We start from the raw sequence: 17,786 nt of genomic DNA on the forward strand, positions 1-17,786 counted from the left end.
CATCTCTACGTTACTATACGTTTTATAGAAATACTTACTGTAATTTACGTCGACTCTATGATGGAATCTTAGGGCCAGGCTAAGAATTATTTTTATTAATAATATTATTTTTGAGAATAAAGTCATAACATTAGGAGAATAATGTAGTAATTTTATTTAAAAAAAACTTCCAATTACAAAAATTAAAAAGAGTAATGTTGGGCATATTGTGAAGTTATGCTTTGGTGTATGTTTTACAGATCTGGAAATAATTAATCTTTTAACACATCAGCATCAAATTACCAGTGGCTGGACTTTCATACAATAGAGGGAAACAAGCGAGTCCGTTTGGAGGAAAAAGCCACGCTGCTAGAGCTGCTTACATCAGATCCCGATAACTACCTGTTTTCCCCTAATTATAAGAAATGTTTTTCTGGTAGCTCGTTGAAATAAAACCTGCCTTTTGAACATGTTTCCTGTCGTTTCTTAGAAAAGAAAGCGAGCCAAACAATAACAACAACAAAAAATTTAAATCAGATCAGGTATGAATTTATTTATTTATTTAAAAAAATTATTTCTAAGCCGTGTCACCCCAGCTATAGTCTCCTTCTATAAGAAAGTGAGCTGAAGTGTTTTCGGGCGGGGAGGTGGAGGCTTCTGTCAGATGACTGGTCTTGTGATGTCTTCTTAGAGGTGGGTGGCTGCTGGATGGAAACAAACTGAGGGGTGGGTGGGAGTCAGCTGACCAGGCTGCTGCTGCCACTGCAAAGTGGGCTCAGATCTCCTGCTACACAGAAAACTCTTGTTTTTCTTTTCTTTTTATCCCCTCATGAAGATTTGTTGGAACCACCTTGGAGTGCGACTGTTCCTTTAATCCCCACTCTGTGTTATTCTCCTGGGTCTTACAGGAGCCACGTTCCAGGCTCAGACCAGGAAAGCATGAGCTTGTGCTTTCTTAGAAGGGAGGGAGGGCAGAGGCAACTGGGTGGCGGTGGGGAGGAGGAGGGTGTATTCTGAATCAGCGTTCTCCTCCTGTCACTCCCTCTGGGGTTCCTCCATCAGGTCACATCCCAAAAATAGCAACGGGCGCCGTTTCAAGTGCAAAACCGCCGGCTTCAGGGCTGCAGCCAGCATGCGAGTGTGAGATTTCTATGGGAATACTTGGCCACTTTCCAAAGCATGCTTTTTTTTTTTTTTCCTCCCTTCCTTCCTCCGTCGGATTTCTCTCCCCCCCCTCCCCCCACCTCTCCTCCTCTCCTCCTCTGGTGTGACTGGCAGATGAGCTTGCATTTCAGAGCGAGCACATGTTCTCCACGTGACGGGCCGATGTGTAAACACTCACCTTCCCGCTAACACAATCACCGCCGGCTGCCTTCCCTCCTTCCCCGCCTCCCTCCCTGTTTCTGCGTCCCAGCCAGCGAGGCTCAATAACAACACCACATGGCAGCAGAGTCTGTGGCCAGCACCACTTATTTCTGCTGCCTCCTGAGATGACTTGCTTCAAAAAGCCCCCACTTTCCCCCCCAAACCCCTTGTTTCATACAGTTCTCTTCGCCAACATGGATCATTATCAGACTTCCAGGAGAAATATGGAGCTTTTTTTTTTTTTTTAAGTGAAACTAGAGATTCTGCAGATATTTTAGCACATCAAAACTCAGTTGTCTGTGGTTTTTATTGTGATCCACTGGGTTTGCTTTAGTTTCTCCCCAGTAAATGTGGATGTAATGTGTGTGTATGTTGCTCCAGGTTTGAGCAAAACTGCAGTGTCGAGTCAGGTGATCTGGGTTTCCCCCAGAAAACCTGCTGAGTCCAGAGTTAGGGACGTTAGAGCCGTCATCCAGCGACCCTTTGTGTTTTCGACTTAAAAAAATGTTTCAATATGACAGGAAATTTGATAATATTACTAATTAATTAAGTCATTGGAAGATCCCTAAACACCAACTATAGTCTTAACATAAAAAAATTCAATCAAAATGTGCATTTTTTCTCTTCAGTTGTCTCATCCTAATTAAAATGTCCACATCTTTTAAATCCTTGTCACTTTATTTGCTGAAGTTGTTCGAGTTTAGAGCGAAAAAGACAGGAAGTGGTTATGGAGTTCCAGTCAATTAAACAAGCACCTGACCTCAGGTCAGATCATAATCAATGAAACATAATCAACAATGTGACGTGTAATGACAGCAAAATGTAATGTTTGAATTGCTGACTGTGTGTTTTATGACTGTGTAAAATACAGCATGAGCTTGTGCTTTCTTAGAAGGCACAAGCCTTCTTGTAGTTTCTTGTGGTAACGCCTTGTTGCTAAAATATGCTCTCTCTCTCTCTCTCTCTCTCTCTCTCTATATATATATATATATATATATATATATATAAATTTTTTTTGATACTCTGTTACCATTGTTGTTCCACTCGTTTCAATAAGGAGAAGGTTTAACCTGTCTTTGCTGTCACTGTTACTGGTGTATGAAAAAAAAAAAAGCATAACCAAGCAAACAGTGTTTAGCCTGTTGGGGGCACAAGTAAATATAACACAGTGGATGATGAAATAAAACATCCTCTGTTTTCTGAACATTACCCGTGTCAGTGTCTGAGCCACTGTTACACTGTGTTCTTCTGAGTATAATTCTTGCTTTTTTCTCCATAATTTGGCTGATTCTGTGAACTGTTATCCAGAGCAACTTATATATGTTTTTCCTCTGTAACGGATTTTTTCGATTGATGCGTTAAATGTTGATTTATACAGACGGACGTGAAGCAAGGATTAAACATTACCGTCTGCAGGCTCAAAGACAGCTAGTCGTGGGATTAAAGGAAGTTGAAAAGCAGGAAACTGAACACACACAAAAAAAATCATGATTTTAACTTATTTAATATTTAAAATGCAAATAACAAATTGGAAGTACCTACTTGAAATTTTACCCTTAATATAGATAAAATCACATCCTGAGCAGGGGTCAAAAGGATCAATTCCAAGTTAAAAGCAAATCCTACAGAACATGAAAAAAGACAAAACATTTAGCGTCACACATACTTTCATCTTTCATATTCAACTTCCAGGAGATGAATTGAAATAGGAAGTTAAATTAAAAAGGGGCTAAAGAGATTGATCAAAATTCAGCAGCTGTGATTGGTCAGAAAAGAAGGAATCACAGGTGATTGGTCAGATTGATGGAAAACTTATGATAATCGGTGAACTCTGTGGTAGAAGTGATTTTCCTCTGCACCCCCTCCTGACCTGCAGCGCTCTCTCGTCCTCCCAGGATCTGTCCGGCTCCATCGATGACCTGCCCACCGGCACCGAGGCCGTCCTGAGTCCGGGCGTCAGCACCTCCGGTGTGTCCAGCAGTCAGGGCGAGCAGAGCAACCCGGCCCAGTCGCCCTTTTCCCCGCACACCCCGCCCCACCTGCCAGGCATCCGCGGACCCTCGCCATCCCCAGTGGGCTCCCCGGCCAGCGTGACTGCGTCTCGCAGCGGCCCGCTGTCCCCCGCTGCTGTGCCAGGTAGAAGCTGCAACCGTCTTAGGAACAAGAAATTTTGCAGACTGAAATGTTGTTTGTCTTGAGCCGGTGTGTCTCTGCTGTTGCCCAGGTAGCCAGATGCCGCCGCGGCCGCCCAGCGTCCAGTCGGACAGCATGATGCATTCTTCCATGAACCAGTCACCCATGGGCCCGGACAGAGGTGAGCACCTCTGGAAGGACAAACTGTTAATCAGCATCAGTTTGTATCTGTAAACACACTGAGCTACAACCGTCCTTTAGCATTTATACAACATATAAGCAATGAGGGAGAATTTATTTATTGATGAATTATGTGATTCCACTATAAATAGGTGACAGTGTGTTGACCTTTAACCTTAGACTGCCAGGTTTCTACACAGTTATAAACCAAAGTTTTGGAAAAAATCCTGGTGTTTTTCAACTCTTTGGTTATCTAGAATCTAAAAATGTGTCTAAAATAAGTTGGTCAAAATCATGAGGAATTTTTAGGGTGATTGTACAAAATCTGAGAAAAGATGCAACATCAACTTACTGAACATATTTTTCTAAGATAATTGTTTTGTGGTTAGGGCTGAAACGATTACCGTATTTTCCGCACTATAAGGTGCACCTTCAATTAATGGCCTATTTAAAAAATTTGTTCACATATAAGGCGCATAGAATAGATGCTACAGTAGAGGCTGTAGTAGAGGCTCCACTAGATGGAGCTGCACTATAGGGAATGTCAACAAAACAGTCCGACTCGGGTCGGCGAGTAGAGCCTTCCGCGACTGGGCTGGGGCGTGGCCGGACGATGGTCACCCTTCTCCGTTCGCGCACAGCATGTTCGTGGAGAACGTGGTGCTACATGACCTGCAGACGACCTGATTCTAGACGGTCGGTAGGTAGATAGGTCAGTCAAACTTTATTAATGGATTACAAACCAGCGTTCTGACAACTATCCCAGCATGTACCGCACTCTTCTTCTTCTATGGGTGAAAATGAAGTCGGCGGCTGCTTACCGTAGTTGCTAGACCTGTTGTGCCTCAATATTGGTCCATATTTAAGGCGCACCGGATTATAAGGCGCACTGTCGGCTTTTGAGGAAATTGAAGGTTTTTAGGTGCGCCTTATAGTGCGGAAAATACGGTAATCATAATTAATCGATTATTGAAATAATGGTCAACTGATGTAGTAATTGATTAATCTAAAACTGAAGTAAAGCATTTTGCAACAGATCATTTGCTGAAAGAACAACACATTCAGACAGGAAATTAAGCAAAAATTGTACAAAACATACATACAGTTTGCATTTAAGATAAGAAAAAACTTTTGGATATAAATATGTTTTATCTGTAACTCAAGTGGCAGTTTTAGCTTCATCTAATTCAAATTCTGTAAAATAAAAGTGTCTTAAGCTTCTTTTGTGATCCAATAGCGATTGTCCGAATAATTGATTACTAAAATAATCAGTAGTTGCAGCTCTATTTGTGATACACTTCATTCTTGTGAAATACTTTATTACTGCTACTCCATAACATTAAGTGATTGATCTGTGATAATTTGAGAGTAAACAAGCTGCATGCATCACTGTTGACATTTCTTGATTAAATTCATCGTATTTACATCAAATCACAAGAATTTCAGCTTCGATAACTAAATTAGTCAGAGATATTGTCATGATCTAATATTCACATAGTGAAACTTATGTCAAAATGAGCTCGAAACATTTTAAGATGATAAGATAGGAAAATGTTCTCAAAACAAAAATTAGCTGGATTACATTCCATCCACATATCAAGACAAAAAATGCTCTTCTAGAGAATAAACTTATATTATCTGAAGGTGAATAAATTCTGAAAAAGTCCTGTTTGACATCCAGTCCTCTCGACATGGTTTTGTGTAATTGCTCTTGTGTTATAATCATCTCGTCGTCTCAAGATGAGATAACATAAATATCAAAACACGAATGGAATGAACTCTCGCTGTACACTGATAACTCCAGCTTGTTTTGCTCTGACATCGGTCCATAATGTGACTGGCTGTGGCTCAGGTGTTAAAATTGGTTTTCTTCTTGTTTTTGGGGCTTTTGAAGCCTAACCCCAAAATCCCTGCACAAAAGTAATCCATGATAAATAAACTGAAACAGGTCGAAACATCCAAAATTAGCCGAGAATCAACAGAGAATATGTCAGTTGGTCAAAAGGGAAAATGTGCTGCAGCCTTCAGACCGAGACAATTAAGGAGTAATTTCGCAGAAGCCATCATGTCCAGCTGTAAATGGGAGCGCTTTATAGTTTTGTTTATTAGAAACACTGAAGGCGTTTGGATCTGTGCTGCTCTGTAGGAATATCTTGTTACTGAGCGTTACATACCGCCTTCATGATTTACCTCAGAGTCAGATCCCACAGTGACAGTCTGTGGGCGAAGCACAGGGAGCAGAGGCTAGTTTGAGTCTAATCTGTTGGATCTATACAGACTTTGATCTAAATTAGCTGGATTTAATCATCCATCTTTGGAAAGCTTGCCTTGCAGTTTCAGTTCAGCTAAATCTCTGTTTACATGAACAAAATAATTGTGGACTGTTCCTTTAAATGGGACTGTTTGTTATCCCTTGCCAGGTTAAATGAGGGTAGCAGACACATTATTAGTTTGTGTTTAGTCTGAGGGAAGCAATACTCTAAGCCACACTGTGACCTACTGTGCAAAAGTCTTGAACCATGCTTCTTTTCTTTGTGCTTTCAATTGATTGGACTGTTGAGTGGTCTTAATTAGTGCTTGTCTACGCTTGTAGCATCTCACTTTGGACACTGGATGCATTTGCACCAGGGCTGAAACGATTAATCATTATGAATCGATTATTGGAATAATCGTCACTTAATTTAGTAATCGATTAATCGTTAACTGCAGTGGATAGACTCAATGAAAGACGAACACAGTCAGAGCAGTAACTACACAAAAATATATACATTTTGCATTAAAGATTCTTTGTCTGTAAATATGTTCTACCCAGATATTCTCAAGCTTTGTTTGATGTTAGCTCTGATGTTAGAAGTATTTAAGTAGCTGCAGATGCATCTTCAGCTACCGGCGTTATGTTGTTCCTTTTAGGCAAAGACATGTTGGTTTTCTTATTTAAAGAAAGAATTTAATTATTTATTTATTTACATTTTGTGATGTATTTCTAATATTGCATAAATTGAGCTTAATTGGTTAACTGAAACATCAGCAGAATGCACCTAATAATTTTTATGCGATTAATCGCCAGGATAACCGATTAACCGCTGGGACGATCGATTAATTGCCGTAATAATCAATTGACAGTCAAAATGTGTGATAGAATTATTGCTTAGTAAAATAATTGTTAGGTGCAATCCTAATTTGCACTCATTCTTGGCTTCCATAAACTGCCTCTGTCCCTCCCTGTTCCTGTGGAAGGTTTGATGCTAAACCAACTGCAGACTTGCGTTTTTGATGCTGCTTGAAGTTGTTTTCATGGGCTCTGCCCTGAGCGACTGTTCCCTCTGAATCTCTTCCAGTGTACATGCGAAACCCTCAGATGCCTCCGTATGGGTCCCCTGGACAGCCTGGCTCTGCCTTATCCCCACGCCAGTCTACAGGAGGCCAGATACATAGTGGAATGGGACCATATCCCCAGAACAATACTATGGGAAACTATGGGCCTCAGGGGGGCCAGTACGGCCCACAAGGTCAGGCTTGATTTCTTAACAGGATTTCTTTTGTGTTTTCATAAAAATTATTTCCAGTCATCACAGAACAGCTGTAGCGTTTTTCTGTGATTGACAACATCCAAAAAAAAGGAAGAAAAAGAAACACTTTGAAATTCCTTCCTACTTGATGTAAATTATTAGATATCGCTTCACTTTGAAGTCTGAAGAAGTTCTGCCATGAGTCACAGCAGCAAGCAGAGCAGGCCGGATAGAGGCCGCTACAGTCAGACGGCCTGTCGGAATAGGCAGCACAGATTTAAATTCAGCCGAGTCGGAGAAACATTCCCATCACAGAAAATGTTTTTGTAGAAGATAACCTTGTTCTACAAAAATTACTAACTACTTAATGAGGTGTCTCATCCTTTCAGGCTATCCCAGGCAACCGGGCTACACAGGGATGCCCAACAGTAACTACCCTAGTGGGCCCGGAATGGGCGGCTCCATGAACCCCATGCCGGCTCAGGGCAGCGGGGGTCCGTACGGAAGCATACCACCCGGCAGGATAGGCCCGGGGCAGATGGGTACTCGGCCCTATGGTCCTGGCATGGGCCCCAACATGGGAAGCATGCCTCCTCAGGTGGGGTCCGGCATGTGCCCGCCTCCAGGTATGAACAGGAAGGATGGGGGGGCCACCATGCACCACGGCCCTGCAAACTCCATACACAACAGGTACGTGCTTTTTTACTTTCCTTTTATTTATTTTATATTTTTTCTAAGTCTATATATATAAGTCTATTTTTTTTTTTTTCCTATGTCTTTGCAGTCATAGTTTCACGCTTGGACAATTAACTCAATTTTTTGTTTGTTTGTTTGTTTGTAATGCAATATAATTCCCCATCCATTCCCTTTACTTTTATATAAATATATATTAATATAAGGTAGCATCAAAATGGTCTTGAAGTCTTAAGATAATGATAACCTGATAGGATAAACTGTCCTTTCCTGGAAAATAATCTATAAACTCTGTGAAAGCAACAAGAAAGAAGGGATTTGTTGAGAATGCCAGTCTGAAGTGTTCTACATGGAGTTTTACTAATGAGCAAACTGGTCCTTTCTAAAGAAAAAGCCATTTTTCTTCCTCCAGGCCCCCAGGTTATCCTAACATGTCCCAAGGTATGATGGGATCAGCGCCTCCCTATGGCCCAGGCATGAACAGCATGCATGGTGTGATGAACCAGGGAGCACCGGGACCTTACCCAGTGGGTGGAAACATGGCCAATAACACCCCCGGTGAGTCCTACGTACTCTGATGGTACCGCCGCTGCTGTAACATCTCCTCTTATACGGCTGGATTTTTTTCTCTCCCAAACACTAAGGGATGGCACCTGGTCCTGAGTTTAGCATGGACAAGATGAACCCTGCCCAAAAGATCAACAACAAAGTTGATGGAACTCCAAAACCTGAATCCAAAAAGGTAAATGTCATCATCTTAAAAGGTTTTTTGTTTTGCATTCTTGTTTGTACTTTATCTTCCATATTACTGGTTATCTCTGTCGCCCTTTAGAAGTCGAGCTCTTCCACCATCACCAATGAGAAGATCACCCGACTGTATGAGCTCGGCCCGGAGCCAGAGAGGAAGATGTGGGTGGACCGGTACCTGGCCTTTGCCGAGGAGAAGGCCATGGGGATGAGCAACCTGCCCGCCGTGGGCCGCAAGCCTCTCGATCTCTTCCGCCTCTACGTGTCCGTCAAAGAGATCGGCGGCCTCACCCAGGTTAGACAGCAGTTTTGCACAAACTTATCGGTTTGGCCAAACCACCTGTGTAAATCTAACATGGTGGTTTTTTTTCTTCCCTTCGTTCTTTCTCTCACTCCAGGTAAACAAGAACAAGAAGTGGAGGGAGCTGGCCACCAGTCTGAACGTGGGCACGTCGAGCAGCGCGGCCAGCTCGCTCAAGAAGCAGTACATCCAGTGTCTGTACGCCTTCGAGTGTAAGATTGAGCGCGGCGAGGACCCGCCCCCGGACTTCTTCAACACGGACACAAAGAAGAACCAACCCAAGATCCAGCCTCCAAGCCCAGGTGAGACCTGCTGTCAGGCTGTTCCACATAGGATGAAGTTTTTCACATTTTTCATGTGACATTGACAAAACTTTCATTCATCTTCTTTTGTGGAAGCCACCGCATGCTTTTCATATTTTAATGAAAAAATCACAAGTTAATAATTCAATAATCATATGTTACACAACAACAATCAAGTCATTAAAAAAAGAACAAACATACATTCAATATTCTGTTGGAGTAAAGCTAAAATAGCCCCAGGCATCACTAACAACTCTACAAGAATTAGCATTTCAAAAGATTTCAGAAACACCATGAAAATAACTAAGTGGGTCAATGGCAATTTAGCTTAAGAAACCTTAAGACATTAACAAAGAACAATCAATAGTTATTAGGTCATTGTTTGGATATTTATCACAAATGACCAAACTCCTCTATGGTTGTAACAGTGTGGCTGGTGGAATGAACAAACAGGTTACAGGCTTGGTGAAGTTAGCTAAATGTCCACAGTTGTGTTTTCTTGTTTGTTTTTCTTGTCCCCCACACTTTGAAGATCCCTACTATAGCACAGAGAATGCATGTGGTTCATATGTGACAACCGGTAACTTCTTTTAAAGCTCTTTTTCTCCTTCATCTTGGACGACATTGGAGGTCTTCTGCGTTATCCGACTGTAAATGCCTCCATACTGTGTCTGTGTTGGGTAGGAGTTGGGTCAGAAAGGGCAGCGCTCTGCTCCGGGGTGCGGCTTGTTGCCCCGGAGCTGTTTGTTTTGGATAGATGCGCGTCGTAACTGCCAGGAGCAACACCACCAGGAGTGACCGCGTGCTGCCGTTGCCTCCGTTTGGCCGGAACCCAGGCCCATCAGACGCTGGGCTCCGAATCTGCACAAGAGGCAACAGGAAGGGGAGGTTGAAGGAGGGATAATCAGCTGGCACCGTGAGGGAGATGTGGGCACAGAGGTTGGGGTGGCAAGGGGACCACGTGGGGGCCGTTAGGTGATCTGGTGATAGCCTATGATGGCTCTGTGATTGGCCCAGAGCCACGGCAGCAGAGCAATACTCCCTGGAGATCAGGACAATGATGAATGAGGTCTCAGCGCATTGTGTGTTTTGTGTGTGTGTGTGTGAAAAAGTCACACAATTCAGCGTCTTTCTTTCTGTTTCTGCCATGCTACATTTTTTATATCCTTACAAGACCCCTCCACCCCCCTTCATCTGTAGTGGAGGGAAATCCCTGCCCAGAGGGAGGGGGGAGGGGTGGAGAGGCAGTGTGAGAACTGAAGAGGCTGATGTGAGAAAATGTGAATAAATGTGACCTGCCAGTGACCCCGGCTGTGTGTGTGTGTGTGTGCCAGCCAATTTAATGAATGGGAACCTGTGACTCATCAGACTGCCGTGTTAATAGTGAGAAGTCCTGGGCTCAAGTTAAGGATGAGCGATGCTATGTCACACACACTCACAACACAAACAAACCATCACTCACTCTTTCGCACACACACACACGCACGCACACACACACACACTGTGTCAGATGGCAGACTGCCGTCTTCTACACTCAGGATCAGTAACGGGTCAGAGTCAGGAGGTAGAACAGTGAATTGCAGCGTCTCTAATTAGTTAATCACATTTGAATTGAAAACTATACATGGACACAATAAGCAACATTTTTAATTCAAAAACTCTTTTTGCTGCCAAATTATGGATTGTAGACATAAAGCTCAGCATCAAATATGTTTCTTGTTTTTAATCTGTTATTGAGGTTCTTCAACCATCAGATTGGAACAAAGTGTTCTATCCATTCAGCTTTCCAGTGTTCCAGGAACTCCTGATCATTCATGGAACTTCTTTAGAGGTGTGGACTGTGGACGCTGACATTAGCATTGGGGATGTCTGTGCTGCTGCTGCTACATGTTTAGCATTGAGATGCTATTTTACTGTGGGGTTGAATAACTTCACTCATAGGCTAACTCACGTTTGCACAACTTGAACACAAAAAGTATTTTTCAGCACCCCAACAATCCAACAGATTGTTTTTTGGATCAAAAATGAAATCCCAGTGGGCAATCAGCATTGCCGTTGATCGCTGTTGTTAGAGGATGTTGCTTGTGCGTCAGATTTACGGGTGTTCCAGAAATGCATAACAAAAGTTCTGGGCTGGATTTTTTTTTTTTATGCATTAGAATCTATGCAGTTGATTCCCACTGCTACAAAGAGACTAAAACTAAAATTCACAGATTTATCCAGAGAGTCTTTACTGCTGCCTAAGTGTTGATTGTTGTTGTATCGTTGTTCTTTCAGCTGGTTCAGGGTCCCTTCAAGGTCCCCAAACTCCCCAATCTACGACCAGTTCAATGGCAGAAGGAGGAGATCTGAAGCCTCCCACCCCAGCCTCCACCCCACACGCACAGATGCCTCCGATGCCTGGTGTCAGGTATGATGTCAAAGATACAAAATTGTGATTTGGGAAACCTAATTTTGTCTGGAAGCCACCATAACATTAAACCTGCCCCCTTGTGGTTAAACTGAAGCATTACATCAACAACTAGAATGCAGTAATCAGAGAATTTAGGTGGATCCCTGCCTATTTGCGGTTGACCATTCGCAGATTTTTCTTTTGTAAAACATATCTAAAATATGTATTGCTACTTGACCCACTATTAGCTGGCACTTAGAAAGCAGCCAGTCCAGGAGTGTTATTCATTTTTCTTGCCACCGATTGGCTGCGGCAATAAGATTTTGCAATTTTAATGAACATTTTGACAACTCTTGTGTCATTTTGCAGGAGCAGTGTGAATCTGCAGGATCCGTTTGCTGATGGTGGAGACCCAGCGTTTTCCAGAAGGAACACCATGACTCCCAACTCTCAGGGCTACCAGCCGGGCATGGGCGGTCCAGAGATGATGAGTCGCATGACTCCCTACGAGTCGAGCAAAGACCCATTCGGGGGCATGAGGAAAGGTAGGAGCAATAATAAGTAGGAATGAGCCAATCCACTTTTTTCACCTCCAATACAAATTTGGATATCTGGGGTTTAGTACCAACTGATACCAATCCAATACAGAAAAACATTTAAGCAGACATAAATGTACTTAACTGCACTTTTATTTGCTAATTCTTCACCAGTGCAGCACACTTAAATTCACCAATAGCTTCATAAGCTTGGTCAAACATGTAAAAAATAAACTCCAACAAAGCTCCAAGTGGGCGAACTTGGAGCTTTGTTGGAGCTGTTGGAGCTGAAAACTAACAAAATGGTAATTTTCCTTGTGTTTCTAAGCTGGAGAACAGTTCATGCCCCCTAACCCGAACAGCGGAATGGGCGAACAGTACAACAGAGGACCACCAGGTCCCATGGGTAACATTCCAATGGGTCAAAGGCAGCAGTATCCTTATGGATATGACCGAAGGTAAGAACACTAGAAGATGCTTATTTTCAGTCATTTTCTGTATCTTTATGAAAGCTGATGATGGATGCTACTTCGTTTTTACAGGCAGGAACCAGGCATGGGCCCTGAAGGCAACATGGGGCCCGGAGCTCCTCAGCCCAATATGATGCCTTCTGGTTCTGATGCAGCGATGTACTCACCCAGCCGTCCCCCACCTCAGCAACGGTCAGTACCGTTAAGCGCAAATTGGCCTGTCTTACAGCCAATGAAAGACATGAATTTTTCCTTTAAGGCATTTGTGATCATGACTGCAATATCAATCTCTCTAAAATCCGAGGTTACGGATTTACTGTGGACATGAAACGCAATTTTATAAAATTTTATCCTTGTTTTCAGGCATGATTCCTACACAAATCAATACCCTGGCCAAGGGGCTCCCCCTGGTGGCCCTTACCCAAATCAACAGCCAGGAATGTATCCACAGCAGCAACCTGTAAGGACATTTTGTTTAGCATTTCCAGCTGTTTTACTCTTTTGTTAAATCAATACTCAATCATGTATTACTGGATGTTCCTTTTATATATGTTTTGTTTAAATAGAACACTATGGTATATACAGATGTGAGAGCAGAAATAATGGCGCTCATTGTTTTCTGCTGACAGAACTACAAGCGGCCTGTAGATGCAGGGTACGGCCCTCCAGCCAAGCGCCACGAGGGGGAAATGTACAACGTTCCCTACAGTGGTCAGCAGCAGCCTGGACCCCAGCCCTCTGGGCATCAGGGCCAGCAAGACATGTATAACCAGTACAACACATATCCAGGAGGAGAGCGCAGACCACCAGGCCCACAGGGCCAGTTCCCCTTCCCTTTTGGGAGAGATAGAGGACCTTCATCTGCAGGGCCAAACTCCCAGTCTCACATGCCTCCTCAGATGATGACAAGCTCGATGCCTTCTGGTCCTGACGGCCCCCAGGGCCCGGTATGGCAGGGCCGCAATGAGATGGGCTATCCCAATTATCCCAACCGTCAGGGACCTCCAGTACCAGGCCAGGGCCCCGGGTACCACGGTATGAACCGTTCAGGAGAGGAGATGATGCCATCAGACCAACGTATTAACCATGAGGGACAGTGGCCCGGCCACGTAAACCAGAGGCAGCCTCCGTTTGGACCTGCTAGTTCTGGACCACCTATGACCAGACCTTTACCTTCAACTTACCAGACTTCTCAGAACCACATTCCTCAGGTGGCAAGCCCAGCTCCCATGCCCCGGTCCATGGAAACCAGGACATCCCCCAGCAAGTCTCCCTACATGCACCCTGGCATTAAGGTGCAGAAAGCCGGCCCTCCAGTTCCCGCATCGCATATCGGCCAGGCCCCTGTGCAGCAACCCATGATTCGACGAGATGTGGCCTTCCCTCCCGGCTCTGTGGAAGCTACCCAGCCCCACCTTAAACCCAGAAGACGGCTCACCATGAAAGACATTGGTAAATAACTTCTTATGTCTTAGGCTCAATAAATTCAAATCACACATAGGCATGTAGGGTTTAGGTCATTTTGACTCATGGACGATTTGTTTTTTCTCTTTAAAGGCACTCCTGAGGCTTGGAGAGTTATGATGTCCCTAAAGTCAGGGTTATTAGCTGAAAGCACCTGGGCCTTGGACACCATTAACATTTTACTGTATGATGATGGCAGCATTACTACTTTTAATCTTTGCCAGGTAAATAAAGTACCTCTCCTCTGGCAGGAGCCTTACATCAGCTACACACCTTAACTAGGTGGTCTTGTCTCTTGGAGCTGTCATATTCATTTAAGTTTTTTGTTTGGTTTTGCAGCTACCTGGGTTCCTGGAGCTGATAGTGGAGTACTTCAGACGCTGCCTCATTGAGATCTTTGGCATCCTAAAGGAGTACGAAGTGGGAGACCCTGGTCAGCGCACCCTGATAGATCCCAATGCAGCTGAGGACTCCGATGATGAAATTCCCATACCTGAGTGTGAGGACATGGACACCGATGAGGAAGAGGATGAAGATGAGGAGAACGAAGAGAAAAAGACCAATCATGATGCCTCCTCACAGGTGAAGGTTAAAGAAGAGGAAGAAGAAAGCTCAATGAAAGACAAGTCCTCAGAAGAAGATGATGAGGAAGAGAAAAAGGAGTCTTCTACCAAGGAAGCCAGTAGCTCTACCTCAGGGTCTTCTCAGGACCCCAACGTCCACTTGGAAAAGCCAAAGCAGGCTAGCAAGTTTGATAAACTCCCTATCAAGGTAGTGCGTAAGAAGAACCCCTTCCGCTTAAACCACTTATCCAAGCTTGGGCAGCGACAGAGTTTTGACAGTGGCCTGATACACTGGAGTATTGGCGGTGGTGACACTACTGAACACATCCAGACCCACTTCGAAAGTCAGATGGATCTCCTTAAGCAGCGGAAACGCACGCTACCTGCCACTGAAGGCCGCAAGAAGGTCAAGCTGCTTGGGACGACGGAAAACCCAGAGAAATCCAAGTTCTGTTTGGAAGAGAAGGTTCAGCAGCAGCAAACCCAGTGTTCTGATCCCAACAAGGCCTCAACAGAGAAGAGTCCTTCCTCTCTTCCTCTCTGTGCACCAGTCACTGCCACCATTGATGACGTACTATCGGCCCGACCGGGGTCAGTCACAATGGAAGTGGTCCGTGGAGGTGCAGAGGAGCAGAAGGAGAATGGCAAGTATCTATTTAGCATCAACCCTGATCCTCAGAGTCGACGCAACGTCAAAATCCTGGAAGACGAGCCCCACAGCAAGGACGAAACTCCTCTCAGCACTCTGTCGGACTGGCAGGACTCTTTGGCCCGCCGCTGCATCTGTGTTTCCAACATCATCAGGAGCCTCTCCTTTGTCCCCGGCAACGACCTGGAAATGTCTAAACACCCAGGCCTCCTCCTGCTTTTGGGCCGTCTGGTGCTGCTCCACCACAGACACCCTGAGCGCAAACAGGCGCCAGTCACCTATGAGAAGGAGGAAGAAGAAGACGAGGGAGTGAGCTGCGACCGAGACGAGTGGTGGTGGGACTGCCTCGAGGTGTTGAGGGAGAACTGCTTGGTCACTCTGGCCAACATTTCAGGACAGCTGGACCTTTCTATCTACCCAGAGAGTATATGCTTACCACTGCTGGATGGCCTGCTCCATTGGGCGGTGTGTCCCTCAGCAGAGGCCTTGGATCCCTTCCCCACACTCGGCCCACACAGCTCACTTTCACCCCAGAGACTGGTCCTCGAGACCCTCAGCAAGCTCAGCATCCAGGACAACAACGTCGACCTCATTTTGGCCACGCCACCGTTCAGCCGCTTGGAGAAGCTCTACGGCTCGCTCGTACGCCTTGTCGGTGAACGCAAGGTGGCCGTTTGCCGGGAAATGGCGGTTGTTTTGCTAGCTAACTTAGCTCAGGGTGACAGCTTAGCAGCGCGGGCCATCGCTGTCCAGAAAGGCAGTGTGGGTAATCTGCTGGGTTTCCTGGAGGACAGCCTAGCCGCCACACAGTACCAACAGAGCCAAAGCTCCTTGCTTCAAATGCAGGGCGGTCCCCATTTTGAGCCTACGAGTGTGGACATGATGCGGCGAGCAGCCCGGGCGCTGCACGCCTTGGCCAAAGTGGAGGAGAACCACTCAGAGTTCACTTTGTACGAGTCGCGCCTACTAGACATCTCCGTGTCTCCACTTATGAACCCTCTGGTGTCCCAAGTCATCTGTGACGTACTCTTTCTGATTGGCCAGTCATGACAGCCGCCAGGGGCTTTCAGCTCTGCCTCTTTCTGTTTCCCACCCCTCCACCCCCAGACCTCCTTTTTTTTGTGTGTGCGTATGTATGCGTCGTATGCGCGTGAGTGAAATGAGTATAAACTGACTGTCCTTTGTTTTTAATTTATGCAAAAATCACCTCGGACTCTGCTGTCTTTTTACCCCTGCTTCTCACTAAAAGGAAGGAATATCATGAAGTAGTTGTGGATTTTAACCGTCTCACATGGAGCGACACCGGCAGGAAAGAGCAGATCGGGACCCAGGCATAGGACAGAGTGCACTGCCCTGCGGACTGGACTTGTTTTTTAATGAAAAAGAAAAACTCCATTCAAAAAAAAGAAAAAAAAAACAAGAAAAAAACTGTAACCAAAGTTGCTGTCTCGTTTACAGTGAGTTTGGGGGATACTTGTGCTTGCGTTCTCCCTCAGAGGGGTCCGCAGGGCACAAAGGAAACAATATTATGGTTCATGTTTGGAGGCTACGTAGACTCATGGACTGTGGTGTGGTATAATTGCTGTAATTTTGGATGCTATATACTCAGCCTCACAGGAACCACATTATTGGCTGTGAACAGACGTCATGGGAGGCCTGTGCAGTAGATTGTAGGACTTTTTTCTGTACTGTACACCTTAAAAACTGTAAACATACTGTAATAATACTGTTTCACACTGAGATATGCTGGCTTGGCAGCAAACTGTAGTTTTTAAAAACAGTTTTAGTTCATGTCGAGAGAAAACGGCTTTCCCCCCAAAGTATGGTGAACCTACAACACCCCGACCTCTTCTCTTTGTCCCTTGATTGTATGACCTGACCCTCTTATATTAAAAAGTCACCTATAGGACTGGTCCTCAACGCTAGACGCAGTCCAGGCTGCAGTGTAAATATCACGTTGTACATTACACTTCTCTCTTTCTCAGCTTCTGTTGCTCTTCATCGTTTTTAATCCTTTATCGAGTCCCCCCCACCCCCCTGGCGCCCCACCACCCCTCTCCTCTCATCAAGTATGCCATGTGATTTACTTGATGGCCTGCTCCCCGCTCCGTTATTTCGGTGCCCCAGCCCCTGCTCCATTCAGCGCTCCGGGGAGGGTGTTCAGCTGCTGTCCGATGCCACATCTACACAAACGTCAAGTTTCAGTTTGTCTCCGGGGCGAGTGTAGAGCTTATTAATAAGAAACGTCTGCAGTGTCATTAGAGCTCCCTCATAAAGACAAGCTAAACCTTGATGGAGAAACCAGTTTTCTTTTTGTTTATTTTTATTTTCCAGTGATGCGGATTCTGCATATTTGTATCTCAGATGATGTAGCTAAAGACTTGATGTAAATTCCTTTTTTCCCCCTTTTTTGGCTTAATGAATATCATTTATTCAGTATGAAATCTTTATACTATATGTTCCACGTGTTAAGAATAAATGTACATTAAATCTTCATAAGATG

At 44.6% G+C, this 17,786-nt stretch overlaps 1 protein-coding gene across 1 annotated transcript in view; it reads left to right on the top strand.

Moving 5' to 3' along the window:
- arid1ab (AT-rich interactive domain 1Ab) overlaps positions 1-17,786 on the top strand; it is a 67,790-nt gene extending 50,004 nt beyond the window's left edge. The window contains exons 5-20 of the mRNA XM_008421335.2: positions 3,240-3,480; positions 3,569-3,658; positions 6,996-7,166; positions 7,556-7,856; positions 8,272-8,417; positions 8,504-8,601; positions 8,692-8,901; positions 9,005-9,209; positions 11,487-11,619; positions 11,971-12,146; positions 12,466-12,595; positions 12,680-12,799; positions 12,971-13,067; positions 13,237-14,059; positions 14,165-14,295; positions 14,411-17,786. Of these exons, the coding sequence (XP_008419557.1) occupies positions 3,240-3,480; positions 3,569-3,658; positions 6,996-7,166; positions 7,556-7,856; positions 8,272-8,417; positions 8,504-8,601; positions 8,692-8,901; positions 9,005-9,209; positions 11,487-11,619; positions 11,971-12,146; positions 12,466-12,595; positions 12,680-12,799; positions 12,971-13,067; positions 13,237-14,059; positions 14,165-14,295; positions 14,411-16,333 (4,995 nt within the window). The 3' untranslated portion in view covers positions 16,334-17,786. The remainder of the gene's footprint in view (positions 1-3,239; positions 3,481-3,568; positions 3,659-6,995; positions 7,167-7,555; positions 7,857-8,271; positions 8,418-8,503; positions 8,602-8,691; positions 8,902-9,004; positions 9,210-11,486; positions 11,620-11,970; positions 12,147-12,465; positions 12,596-12,679; positions 12,800-12,970; positions 13,068-13,236; positions 14,060-14,164; positions 14,296-14,410) is intronic.

The sequence above is a fragment of the Poecilia reticulata genome, linkage group LG11 (assembly GCF_000633615.1).
Source record: "Poecilia reticulata strain Guanapo linkage group LG11, Guppy_female_1.0+MT, whole genome shotgun sequence".
In the NCBI taxonomy this organism is placed as follows: Eukaryota; Metazoa; Chordata; class Actinopteri; order Cyprinodontiformes; family Poeciliidae; genus Poecilia; species Poecilia reticulata.